The following is a 12,987-nucleotide window of genomic DNA, read 5'->3' as shown; positions in this document are numbered from 1 at the left end:
GTCCTCAGCATTGCTGGCTGTGACCCCAACCCCTCAACTTCCTGCCATAAAAGGGAGGGGGGTGGAAGCACAGGCAGGAACTGTTGAATAAGAGAAGAGAGCTTTATTGGCATGAAAACAACCTGAGTTGGAAACAGCTTCATTGGGAAGGTTGTACGGCAGTTTCACAGAAAGGGAGTATGAGTATGTGTGTTTGTGTGTGTGCGTGTGCGCTCGCATATGTGCATGTGAGTGAGAGAGAGACAGAGACAGCATATGTGCATGTCTGATCAAGAGAGAGCGAGCTTATACATATCCTAGTCATTTTCTGGAAAGCTTGTTCATATTCATGAGGGAGACAGGCACATGCACAGTAGAGGAACATATATGTAAACATACATCACATGTACAGAACTGGTGAGACACATCTTCAGGGGTGTGTGATTTACTCTAAAAATAAAGATTCAGGAGGCTAGAGGTGGAGAGGGCTCTACTGCACAGTTTTCACTGGCTGCCACTGTCCAGCTGGGTCAGGTATCCTTAGCAGAACATAAGTTGTGCTTAAGGTTTCTCTTTGGCTCCATCAGATCAGTGGATGCACTAGGGAGCTTCTTCTGAGGACAGATTGTCACCCTCCAAACTGCAAGGCTTGGGCTTTTCCTAACCCAGAGAGTCCTAAGTTTTCAGGGGAAAGAAACAGGGCCAAGTTACAAACAACTTTGACAGCTGGAAGAGGCACACTTTGGCTTCCCTCCTCTCCCACTGGTCAGAATTAAATTATTTGATCCCCTCACCTGCCTGGTCAGCCAGAGAAGAGATGGAGTGACCTGGCTGTTGGCAAGTCCCTGCCATTGAGCCCTCTCTGCCCAATTTCCCCTCTGTCGAGTCCTGGGTTCCTAGTGCTCTGTGCTCCTTTTCTCTTGTTCCCTGAGTATAGACTCTCATGGGACATGCTCTGACCATGCCTGGCCATGCCAGTGGGTCTGGGGCAGAAGTGGGTGGTGAGAGAAAGGGCCATAATGTACCTGCTGAAGCAGTGTCAGGGTTCTGAATCACAGTGGAATCTTCTCCCCTCCTCTTCCTCTTCCTCCTCTTCCCTGGACTGTACTGTACTATCTACTCTGGGAAGAGGACCTGAATTCTAGTACCTACATGCTCTGAGCCCTTATAAGTCACTCTTCTCTTTTAACACTAGAAACAGGAATAATGGTCTCATTTTTACATTGGGTTGTCATGTAGACCCCCATAGCAACTCTTGTAGAGGGTCTAGACTAGTTTTGGGACATTGACCCACTCAAGAATGGTAGTCTGGGGCCAGAGCCATAGGACAGTAGGTAGGGCATTTGTCTTGCATATGGTTGACCTGGGCTCTATCTCCAGAATTCCATATGGTTTCCTAAACCTGTCAGAAATAAAATTTTCTTCTAATTTTTATTAGAACATCGTGATTTACATAATGCAGTTGTTTAAGGCATGAAATTTTCAAAGACCAATTTCACCACTGGTGTGACCTTCCCTTCACCAGTGTCCCCAATCTTGTACCCAACACCATTGTTTGCTTCATGTAAGCACAACATACTTTGTAATTGCTTGTTATAACACAAAGGCAGATGGAATCATCAAAACTGAGAGCATCACTGTAAACATTGTAAAACGAATGTTGTATCTCTCCATGGTGTTACTAAAGTTAGTGTCTAAGGATTTACTGGGCTGTTGTTTATGCTAGTTGAGCTTGTGTGTTACTGTTTAGGCTCACTGAGCTTGGTAGATATCTATGTCACTTTCCCATCATATTTCTTATGATGCTACTGGCTGACACTATATGATATTGAGGTGCTGTGCAGTTGTGTGTACTTGGTTCAAAATGTGTAGATCTGAAACAAATTTGGTCGCTTGGAAATTAGATAAGGTTAAGTCATGGAGCTGAGCAGTTTCTGCTGAATGTAAGGGGTGGTGCTGGGCTGCTGCAGTTCACACAGAAAGAGGAATTTCTCCACCACTGACTTCTTGGAATTCCTTAAAGGTATCAGCCAGGCAGGTCTACCTAGGAAGTATTAGCAGCCATTATTTTCTTTAGGAGCTTGGTGGAAGAAGCCAGCCATTTTTCTCCACCAGGAGTAATTCTTGAGTGCAGACCAGGAGTAACCTCTGAGTACCAGTGAGTGTGTCCCCTAAACAAAAACAAAAGCATGGTGAGCTGCTAGGCTGGGGGAATTTGCATTTCAACCGTAAGCTACATGACTTGTGTGAGGCTTTGGGTTGTATCTTCAGAACTCTAAAACATAGAAAAAGAACAAGAATAAAAATGCTCCTTCCTTGGGTCTCTTCTTTTTTTTTGGCCACACCCGGTGGTGCTCAGGGGTTACTCCTGGCTGTCTGCTCAGAAATAGCTCCTGGCAGGCATGGGGGACCATATGGGACACCGGGATTCGAACCAACCACCTTTGGTCCTGGATCGGCTGTTTACAAGGCAAACGCCGCTGTACTATCTCTCCGGACCCCTTGAGTCTCTTATCGCATGTTCCACAAGCCACCTGAACACTGGCAGAGCTGATGGCCAGGTAGAGCAAAGCAGGGCCAGGCTGTGTCCACTGTGTCTTATTAAGAACAGTCATGGGGAATGAATGTATGAGTGCAGACTGTAATGAGAAACCCTCGCTTGTTTGGACAAAGAGTATATTGTTTGCTTCCAAAAATCTGCTGAAATGCCCAACTCAGATTCAGCACAGCTTCTCACATGGCCCCAGCACAGCTGTGTCTTGGGTGTGTGATACCCAGGGAGGCTGGTTTTTACCAGAGCCTTAGGGCAAGGCTGAAGCTTTCTCATCCTTCTTTCACTTTTTCCTGTCAATCTTGGGTTGGTTTTTTGCTGGAGATTTGGGACAATGATGTGGGACAAAGGCGAATACATTCAAAAGATTAAAGAGAAGTGGTTTAAAGCCTTTAAAGAGTAGTTCAGAACTGGAGAGAGAACCTTGAAAGAAATCTGGGAGATAGACTAGAAAGACAGAGAACACTTTAATGTCTAACCATTTTTTTATTTTTTATTTTTTGGGACACAAAATCATAATCCTGGTGATGCTCAGGAGTTACTCTAGTCCTGCTCTCAAGAATCATCTCTGGTGGTGCTCAGGTGACCATATCAGATGCTGGTGATCAAACTCAGATTGACTATGTGCTAGGCAGTCCTCCTATCTACAGTACTATTGCTCTGGCCCTTCTCTTTTAATCATTAACAATGAATCTTAATGCCCTTGCAACCTGTCTACCTTTCGGTTGATGCCATGAGTACAGGGGCCTACACACACCTGCTGTGGTGCTCACACATTTGATCATAGTAATCACTGAGGGCCACACTCTTTTCTTCTTGATGCTTGCACACATATACTCCCATCAGAGATCACACTTTCTGGCAGGGGCACCCACATATCTTTTTAGTCACAGTACTTATTGGGGGTTGCGCTCTGGTTTTTTTTGTGGAGTGGCCAAGAAATAACTGATGGAGCCAGAGATGGTAGTGCTGTCAACAGAGCTGTCAGGATCACCCATGGCACTCATGGGTCCCAGGGAATTTGAACTCTGGCTTGCAGGCTTGTAAGGTTGGCAAGTTTCAGCTCCTTCATCCCCTTTGGGAATTCTGAACCTTCTTAATTCATTCCTTCATGCTTCATTCTTAAATTTGCATTGAGGGGCTGGAGCGGTGGCACAAATGGTTAGGCATCTGCCTTGCCCGCACTAGCCTAGGACAAACAGTGATTCCATCCCCCAGCGTCCCATATGATCCTTAGAGCCAGGAGCGATTTCTGACAGCATAGCCAGGAGCAGTGATCCTCTATGGCCTGCGGGCTACATATTGTATTTGTATCTGTTTTGTTTCTTCATTGCAAAATAATATATATGCAGTGTGCATAAGAATTCGTTCATAAGTTTCGTTTTTACTATAGTCAGACCCTCCGATGGTCTGAGGGACAGTGAACTGGCCCCCTGTTTAAAAAGTTTGAGGAGTAACCCCTGAGTGTCACCAGGTGTGGCCCAAAAACCAAAAAAAATTTTTGCTGTGAAAGAGAACAGTAAAAAGTATTCAGTGCAGGGTGGATGAGAGATCCCAAGGAATAGAGTGTATGTTTTTGTTTGTTTTGTTTTGGGGGCCATTTCCAGTGATACTCAGGGTTCAGTCATCAGGGATCACTTTTGACAAAGCTTAGGGACTGTAAGTGGTGAAGGCAAGTATCTCAACCCCTGTTCTCTCTCTGTAGACTCGGCTTGCTGGAAGCTTAGGTTCAATCCTAGTCTCCAAGTGACCTCCCTAGTAGCACCAGAAACTGCTCTTCTCTGGGTGGAGCCCTTGAAACTATCCATGGGGTTAAAAAAACCAAACAACTCAGTTGCCAATTGATGTTAATAAATGTGTTTCTGGGTTGCTCTAGCTGTATGTGCATTTGCGGCTGTGTGTGTGTGTGTGTGTGTGTGTGTGTGTGTGTGTGTGTGTGTGTGTGTGTGTGCGAGCACATATGTGGTTATTCAGCTGTCTGTGGTTAAAAAGACTGACGTGCACATCCATTATTAGAAACCACAGGTCTGAGAGTGGTTAACGTCTGTTTCCCTGTGCCCCAAATGCCTTTTCCATCCTCTGTAAGACATCAGCTGAGCCTGTAATGTAATGTGGAAGCTTGACCACAGACAGGGTTGCATGGGACTTGAGGGGGATTGTCTCTTTGCCAGGAAGGGCATATTTCAACCAAAAAAATTCTGGGTGTATGTGCGTGTAGAGGGCACACCCAGCTGCTCTCAGGGCTTGATCCTGACTGCGTCAGGGTTCACTCCTAGAGGAATTGGCCGTGTGAAAGGCAAGCACCCTATTCACTGTACTATCTCTCCAGCCCTGTATCCACTAAATTTTGGGCTAAGTCTGTTTGGGGTCTTCTGGCTGCATGGTTTCATATTTGCTTAGAATTCACTTTTTTTTTAAACTTTATTAATTGATTGGTTGGTTGTTAGGCCACACCCAGTTGTGCTCAGGGATTACTCCTGGCTCTGCATTCAGAAATAGTCCCTGGCAGGCTGGAGGATTATATGGGTGCCAGGGAACAAACCAGGTCCCTCCTGGATCAGATGCATGCAAAGCAAATGCCCTACTTCTGTGTTATCTCTCCGGCCCCCAGAATTCACTTGTGGAAAACATGACCTTTCAGCTCCACCCTCTCTCCCTGCAGGTTCCGAGTCACCAAAGTAGAGCACAAGGGTAACCAGAAAGAGCGGAGAAGCCTGATGTCTATCAGCGGGGCAGAGGGCATCAATGGGGAAGTGCCTGTGACACCTGTGAAGAGAGAGCGAAGTGGCACTGAGTAGCAGGTAAGGGGTGCCTTTGGGGGTTTGTGGCAGGATGTGGAATGCTGTCCCAGTGCTCACAGGACTATGGGGTCTAAATAGGGTTCTTGTCTGTCTAGCAGGCTTGGACTGCACAGTAAGAGGGAGCCAGGACTGCTGCTTGTGGGGTTCTTGTGGAATGGGGATAGCGGCAAACTGGAAGTCCCATAGCCCACCTATAGGGTTTGCACCATGACCTGTGGGGATCAGAGTCTTATGCAGCCAAACAAGGACAGAAATGTGCACTTCTCCTAGGTAAAACCACTACCAGGTTTTGCAATGCCAAATTTCTCTTAGGAAGTCTTGCAGGACTGAAGTCGCCTGTGGACTTTGTCACTCTGTTACCATTTACCATCACTGAGCTGGACACCAGTTTTATTTTGTCTTTAAACTGATGAGGTTCTGTGTTTTATTGCCAATGCTGGTTTCTCATAAACATAATTACAATTTTTTTTGGTTTTGATGTGTCACAGTTCTGAAATTCACCCTTTCCACAGAGTAATTACTCAACCCACCAGCTATTTAATTTAGTGAACATTTTGTTATTTTATTTGTTTTGTTTTTTTTTTAAACTTTATTTAAATACCATAGTTTACCAAGTTGTTCATAATAGAGCTGTTTTGGGCATCCACTGTAACAACACCAGTCCCACTACTAGTGTAACCTTCCTCCACAATTGTCCCCAGTTTCTCATCCACACCCCAAGACTGCCCTTTTAGAAAGCACAATCATTAATTATTTTAAAGCAATTTAAAAGTGAGAGTGAGGGTTGGAAAGATAGCATAACAAGTAGATTCTATCTCCAGCATTCCATATGGTCTTCTGAGCCAACTGAGAGTGGGGATTCCTAAGTGATTCCTATCCCAGAATATCACTGGGTGTCCCTGCCCCTCAACAAAAGAGAGAGAGAGAGAGTGAAAACATGAGTGGGTGCTGGGCAGTTTTAGTTTTGGAAGATAGTACCTGGGGAAAAAAACTCAGAAGAAGCTTGTGGTCCCTTTGTGCTGGTTCAGCTGCACCTCACCCTTTTCCTCCTAGTCTGGCTTGCACAGGGCACCTCTTATGGCACATGTGGATTTTTGTAAATTGTTGGATCAGAACACATGGTCTCACACATAACTTAGAAGTTGTGCTCAGCTTGACCAAAGTGGATTACATATCTTTCACAGTAATATTTTAGGTACATATTGATATTGGATCAGGGGAATTTCCACCACCAAAGTTGTCTTCCCTCCACCCCTGTTTCCGGCATGCATCCCATATTCCTCTCCCTTACCCCCAGGCTGCTAATATAAGTGGTCCCCTCTGTGTCTATCTTGTTGTAGATTGGGTATCGATTCTGTTGTCCTTGGATTGGGTTTGGTATTTAAGTTCGATCATTTTTATTACTACTTAGTGCTCATACAACTGTTTGGTCTTGGTGCCCTCCATTGTTTCCCTCTCAAATTGAAAGGCGGAACAAGTTGGTTCAAGTTACGTGGTTCTGTTTGAGGAAAAAATAAATAAATAAAATGGGAGTAAGAATCAAACAAAGAATTAATTTGAGAGAAGAAAAGTAAAAAGGAAGAGAAACACATCAACATGGCCAGAGTGGTAGCATGGAGGTAAGGCATTTGCCTTGCATTCAGATAGTTTTATGCTGTGCTGACTGAATTAGCCACCAGCGCTCAGTGTGCCTCAGAGTGAATGTGGTTTCCTAGATTTCTTATAATTTTGAAAATAAGACAATTTTAATAATAGAAAACTTCAAACAAGTAGAAATATTATTATAAGTAACCAGGAGCCATGGAATAATTTAAGTATAGCACCTACTGCATATTGAGTATTTGCTATGTCCTCGGTATTACTTAAAACCATGTCCTTTGTTTTAAGTGGCTGGAGAAAAGATAGTTCAGGAGGGAAGACACATGTCTTGCATGTGACCACTTCAGCCTCAGTCCTGCTTCAGTACCTGGCATCACATATGATTCCCTAAGCACAGAGCCAGAAGTAGGCCCTGAACACTGCTGGGGTGTGACTCCAAAACTCCCAAACCAACAAAAGTAGTTCTTGAATGAATACCTGATTCTCACGAATAATAAAGGACTGGAGGTGCTGGTTAGGACCCCACAGTGTGTGAAGGCCTCAAGCATAGAGAACTGAAGCAACTTGTTTTGAGTTTCCAGCAGGTGCTTGATGGAGTTTGTAATGTAAAGGAAAAGAGGCAGCTGACCCAGAGAGGCTCACACTTCCCTACATCCTGGGCCCAGGGAGCGTAGGTCTGTGACCAGGACTAGCCTGGGTGTGATACCTGTGTCTCCCAACAGGAAACAAACTCTGAAACACCCAGGGGCCTTCCCGTACATTGAAAATGTTTCCATGTGCACTATAATTGTCAGTGCCTGTGCCTCATATCCTTAAAAAAAGAGAATGAGGTTTTTGATCACTAAAATCCTGTGATTTTTCCCACCTGGGCCCAAGCCTCTGGTTCTGGACTTATCTAAAAATTTGTACTAGAAGGAAGCTAAGTAAACAAGAAGGTTGAGTTTGATTCTTTTTTTTTTTTTTTTTTGGTTTTTGGGCCACACCCAGCGGTGCTCAAGGGTTACTCCTGGCTGTCTGCTCAGAAATAGCTCCTGGCAGGCACGGGGGACCATATGGGACACCGGGATTCAAACCAACCACCTTAGGTCCTAGATCGGCTGCTTGTAAGGCAAACACTGCTGTGCTATATCTCCGGGCCCTGAATTTGATTCTTACCTGATCTCAGACTATTCCTTGGCATTCTATGACTCCACCCCCACCACACATGGTGTTTTGTTTTAAATTTGAATTTTTACTGACACATTGGCTTCTACTTGACTTTCCTTATTTATTTGAATAGATTCAAATATACAAAAGCAAATGTGTATTTCCTCTTTGGGTAAGATATCTTTTATATTTTGAATTAGATAATTGGTACTGAAAACTAGACTTGCTTTTATTTTTGGATCCACACTGGGCAGCACTCAGGGGTCACTTATTTCTGGCTCTTCGCTCAGGAATTACTTTAGTGGGCTCGGGACCATGTGGGATGCTGGGGACCGAATCCAGTTGGGCTAAATGCAAAACAAATTTCCTACCTACTATTGCTCTAGCCCCCATATTAATTTGAAATAAAAAATGATCAAGAATGACAGACTGTCTTGCTCTTTCTTCTCTTAAAAATAAAAAATCTTGGGCTGGAGATATATACCGTATTTGCCGGCATATAAGATGACCCTTCAACCCATGAAAAACTTCCTAAAAGTCTTAAAAGTAAGTTACTTCTTAAAAGTAAGAGGGGTGCGGATCACTCGTCCCTGAAGCTGGAACAAGTTTCAGCATGCCGTATACCAGCATATAATATGACTCCCGACTTTTAGGAAGTTTTTCATGGGTTGAAGGGTCGTCTTATACACCAGCAAATACGGTAGTACAGTGGGTAGGGTGCATGCTTTGCATGAGGCTGTCCTGAGTTTGATCCCAGACATCCCATTTGGTTCCCCAACCACCACCAGGAGTGATTTCTAAGTGCAGAGCCAGGAGTAGCATCACCAGGTGTGGCTCCAAGACAAACAAACAGAAAACCAAAATAAAATCTTGGGGCCAAGAATGTGGCTTAGATTACAGACATCCTGAGTGTGATCACTGACCCCTATGGCCTCTGATCACTCCCTAGCATCCTGAGTGTGGCCCCAAGAAGCAGCAGCAAAAAACAAAAACAAAACAAAACAAAACAAAACCCCAAAAACCTGTTAGTGTGTGACAAACAGGTAGTGTGTGGTGAGACCACCTCAAATGCCATGTTTCTAACCTCTTAGGTGGACAGGTCCGATGATGCAGGGTATCGTCGGAGAAATAATTCCAAGCCAGTGAGGAAAAGATTCATTGGAGTCAGTCTGGTTTTTGCCTCGTGGCCTCGGTCTTTGCCATGTACACCCACCAGAAGTCAGAAATCCTTTCTTTATTCATAGCAATTCCCAATCTAGGAGGAGGAAGGCCAGTAAGATACAAAAGTAACTATCCAGTTTCATATCTAAGGAAGTGGTTACGGGGAAGAAGAAGTTGGGGGAACACCTTTGTTTAGGTTGTAGTTAGTCTCACCTTACAATTAAGTGCTTCTTTCTTTCCCTTATTCTTTTCATCCTTTCTTGGCCTAAGTTCTTTTTGGTGGCCAGATCTAACTTGCCTTCTCCCTGATTTATTTTGGCTGTGCTGTTAAAATGGCTTCTTTTTTATCCCCACAGAAAATGTGTTTTTATTTCTTCTTCGAAGAATAAGCTTTTGTTCTTCAAAGTTAAATAAATCAAATTGCTGTCAGCCTCCAAATGCCACTGCCTTGTCTTCATTATCATTGGTCTTTGGCTTTTTAGAAATGATCCTGTTGCAGACATTCATAGCACATGTTTCTGGAGTATTATTTCTTCTGAAAAGAAACATGGGGGGGGGGGTGCAGAGTGCTGGCGCAGGGCAGAGGCGTCTGCCTTGCGCGTGCTAGCTTAAGGATGGACCTCGATTCAATCCCCCGAAGTCCCATATTGTCCCCCAAGCCAGGAGCGATTTCTGAGTGCATAGCCTGAGCATCACCGGGTGTGGCCCCAAAAGCCAAAAAAAAAAAAAAAAAAAAAAAAGAAACATGGGGTCTGAATACAGGACGTTTGCATTACACACAGCCGACCTGTGTTCAATCCCCGGTGTCCTGTATGATTCCCTAAGCACCCAGTAGGAATTCCTCAGCAAAGATTTAGAGTCAGTACTGAGCACCCACGAATGTGGCCCCCAGACAAAACAATTAAATAAAAATAAAAGTGAGGAGATGTGAGAAACACAAATTTGGTATGTCTATTAAAGACTATTATTTTCAGAATATTTAAAATACTGTACAACATTTTATTTAAAAATTTTCATTATTGAGGTCATTTGTTTGGGCCAGGTGAATTCCCAAGTGTTATTTGGGAGGCCTGCAGCTCATTTCAGTGATTCTTGGCCAGACAGGTCAGCATGGGCTATTGCTCGGGCACTGTAGTGCTATAGACCCTTACAACCACCCCAGCAGTGCTCAGGGCCTTCCTATACTCAGCAATACAATTCTGGTCCATGCAGAGAGTAGGACCCTCTCCCCTACTGAGCCATCTCTTTGGTCCCTTGAAATTATTATTTGCTTGTTTATGGTTTTGGGACACACCCACCCAATGATGCTCAGGACTTAATCATGGCTCTGCACTCAGGGATCACTCCTGTAGTGGTCTAAATGCTGTTGGGGGTTAAATTCGGTTGGCTCTGTGTGCAAAGCAAGCTCCCTGTCTGCTATACTGTCTCTCCAGCTCTTTATTAACTCTTTTTTGTTGTTGTTGTTGGTTTGTTTGTTTTTGGGCCATACCTGGCTACACTCAGGTAACCCCTTGGCAGACTCAGGAGACTATATGGGATACTGGGATTGAATCCCACTCAGCCACCTGCAAGGCAAATGCCCTACCTGCTGTGCTATTGCTCTGGTCCCTTAACTCTTTTTCTTTTTCTTTTTTTTATTCTGGGTCACACCTGGCAATGTAAGGGAAGCATCCTAACTGCTGTACTATCACTTCTCCCACCCTTTTCTTTTTTTTTTTGTTTTTGGGCCACATCGGTGACATTCAGGCTATGTACTCAGAAATCACTCCTGGCTTGGGGACTATATGGGACACCAGGGGATCGAACCATGGTCCATCCTGGGTCAGCTGCATGCTAGGCAAACGCCCTACCACTGCGTCACCACTCTGGCCCCACTCTTCCCCTGCTTTATTAATTCTTAGTGATGAAAAACCCGAGTTCTATCTGACTTTTGGTTCAGTTGAACTGTGCCACTAGTGGTTTTAGGCATTTGACCATTCCAAATCTTTGATTCTTCATTGCTTTCTGTTTTTATATGTCCTTGTTTTTTTAGTGAAGCAGTATTGCAATGTTCTATATAAGGTCAGTACATACTGGCGCACTCTTCTATGTATGCCTCTCTGCCACCTGTCCTCTCCCTGCTTCCCCCTGATAAACCCTAATCCCTGATCAAATCTAAATTGTCCGCGCTGTTTCCTTTATGACTTCACCTTTAAAGGGGGCTGCCTGTGGACTGTAAGCATTATAATATATTCTGTATAGTTCTGAAATTAGTCATTGGCACAAACTCAGCATTTACTAAACAATCTTTTATCCACAGTTTCCATCCCATTCTTGACTATTTTGATTATTAACCTGTTTCTGCGGCATTCATTGTGGATTTCGTGATTCCCTTTTGTTTTGCTTTTTCTGGAGGGGCATATCCTGCAGCTCTTTGAGGCTACTTACAGCTTGAAGGACCATGTGGTTTCTGGGAGTGAGTCCAGGGCTCCCAATGATTAGTGCATACTCTAGTTCTTAGCGCTGTCCCCTTACTCCTTTTTCTCTCCTTTTCAGTCATGCTTTGGGCTGACCTGCTGCCTTAGATGTGTGATGAGTCCCATAGTGACTCAGGCTATTTCTTTGCTTGTGTTAGGACAGCCTTAGGCATCAACATTGCCTCCTACTGGAGGTGGGCTGGGAATTTGCGAAGATGTTGGAAACATCTGCAGATCCTAATTCTTTGCATTCTGCTGGCCAGACAGGGATGGAGGTGAAGAAGTATTAGGGTTAGGGCTGTCTTCAGCACTTGATCTTACAGAGCCCTCCACAGAGATCTTAACACAAACCTCTCTTTACCAGAAGTTTTGGGGGTTGCGCTACTCCCTGCTGAGCCTGTGCAGCCAATCAAATATTAGCTTCTTGACCCTTATTTTCTGTCCAAAGGGAGCAAAGAACAATATTTGTCTTTCCTTTAGAACTCGAGGACAGGTGTAGGCTGCAGTTGGGGAGAGCTTGGCTTCTCCTTGAGCGGAATATGTTTGCTCTGTAAGCAAGCAAGTGCAGCTGAGGAGCTGGGTGCCATTGCTGAGTTATTTATTTTCCCCTAACTTTTTTAAATAAGGTCTTTTTTTTCCCTCTAGTTTTGGGGTCACACCTGGCTCATAAATCACTCCTGGCAAGCTTTTGGGACTATATGGGATGCCAGGGATTGAACCCGGGTTGGCTCTGTGCAAGGCAAGTGCCTATCAGCTGTTCTATTGCTTCAGTCCCTGCTTGATAAGGTCTTTTTGTTTTGGTTTTTAGTTTTAGGCTATACCTGGTGACTGTTCCTGGCTCTGCACTCAAGGATCATTCATGGTGGTGCTTGAGGGACCATATGGGATGCTGGGGATTGAATCTGGGTTGTCTGAATCTGGTTGTACTATTGTTCTAGAAAATAAGTATTTTCTAAAAAGGCAAAAATAATCTCAAGTTTGATAATAACCTCTTAGTTGGAGACCCTCATCTTTCAGGATGATGGTTTATAAATTTCTAGAAAGAATTGAATAATTGAAAAATTTAAGTAGCACTGAGGCTAGAGTGGGTAGCACAGTAGTAGGGCATTTTTGCCTTGCACATGGCTGATCCAGGTTCGATCCCCAGCATCCCATATGGTCCCGAGTCAGGAGCGATATTTGAATGCAGACCCAGGAGTAATCCCTGAGAGTCACCGAGTGTGGCCCAAAAGCCCAAAATAAATAAAAAAGAAAGGAAAAGAATTAAGTAGCACAGTTTTAAGTCCCAGTACTC

At 44.2% G+C, this 12,987-nt stretch overlaps 1 protein-coding gene across 1 annotated transcript in view; it reads left to right on the top strand.

Moving 5' to 3' along the window:
• RELL1 (RELT like 1) overlaps positions 1–12,987 on the top strand; it is a 93,667-nt gene that overhangs the window by 68,490 nt on the left and 12,190 nt on the right. The window contains exon 6 of the mRNA XM_049790172.1: positions 5,193–5,331. Coding sequence (XP_049646129.1) covers positions 5,193–5,328 — 136 coding nt within the window. The 3' untranslated portion in view covers positions 5,329–5,331. The remainder of the gene's footprint in view (positions 1–5,192; positions 5,332–12,987) is intronic.

Source organism: Suncus etruscus, chromosome 16, assembly GCF_024139225.1.
Source record: "Suncus etruscus isolate mSunEtr1 chromosome 16, mSunEtr1.pri.cur, whole genome shotgun sequence".
Taxonomy (NCBI): Eukaryota; Metazoa; Chordata; class Mammalia; order Eulipotyphla; family Soricidae; genus Suncus; species Suncus etruscus.
This window is presented reverse-complemented; position numbering and strand designations above follow the sequence as displayed.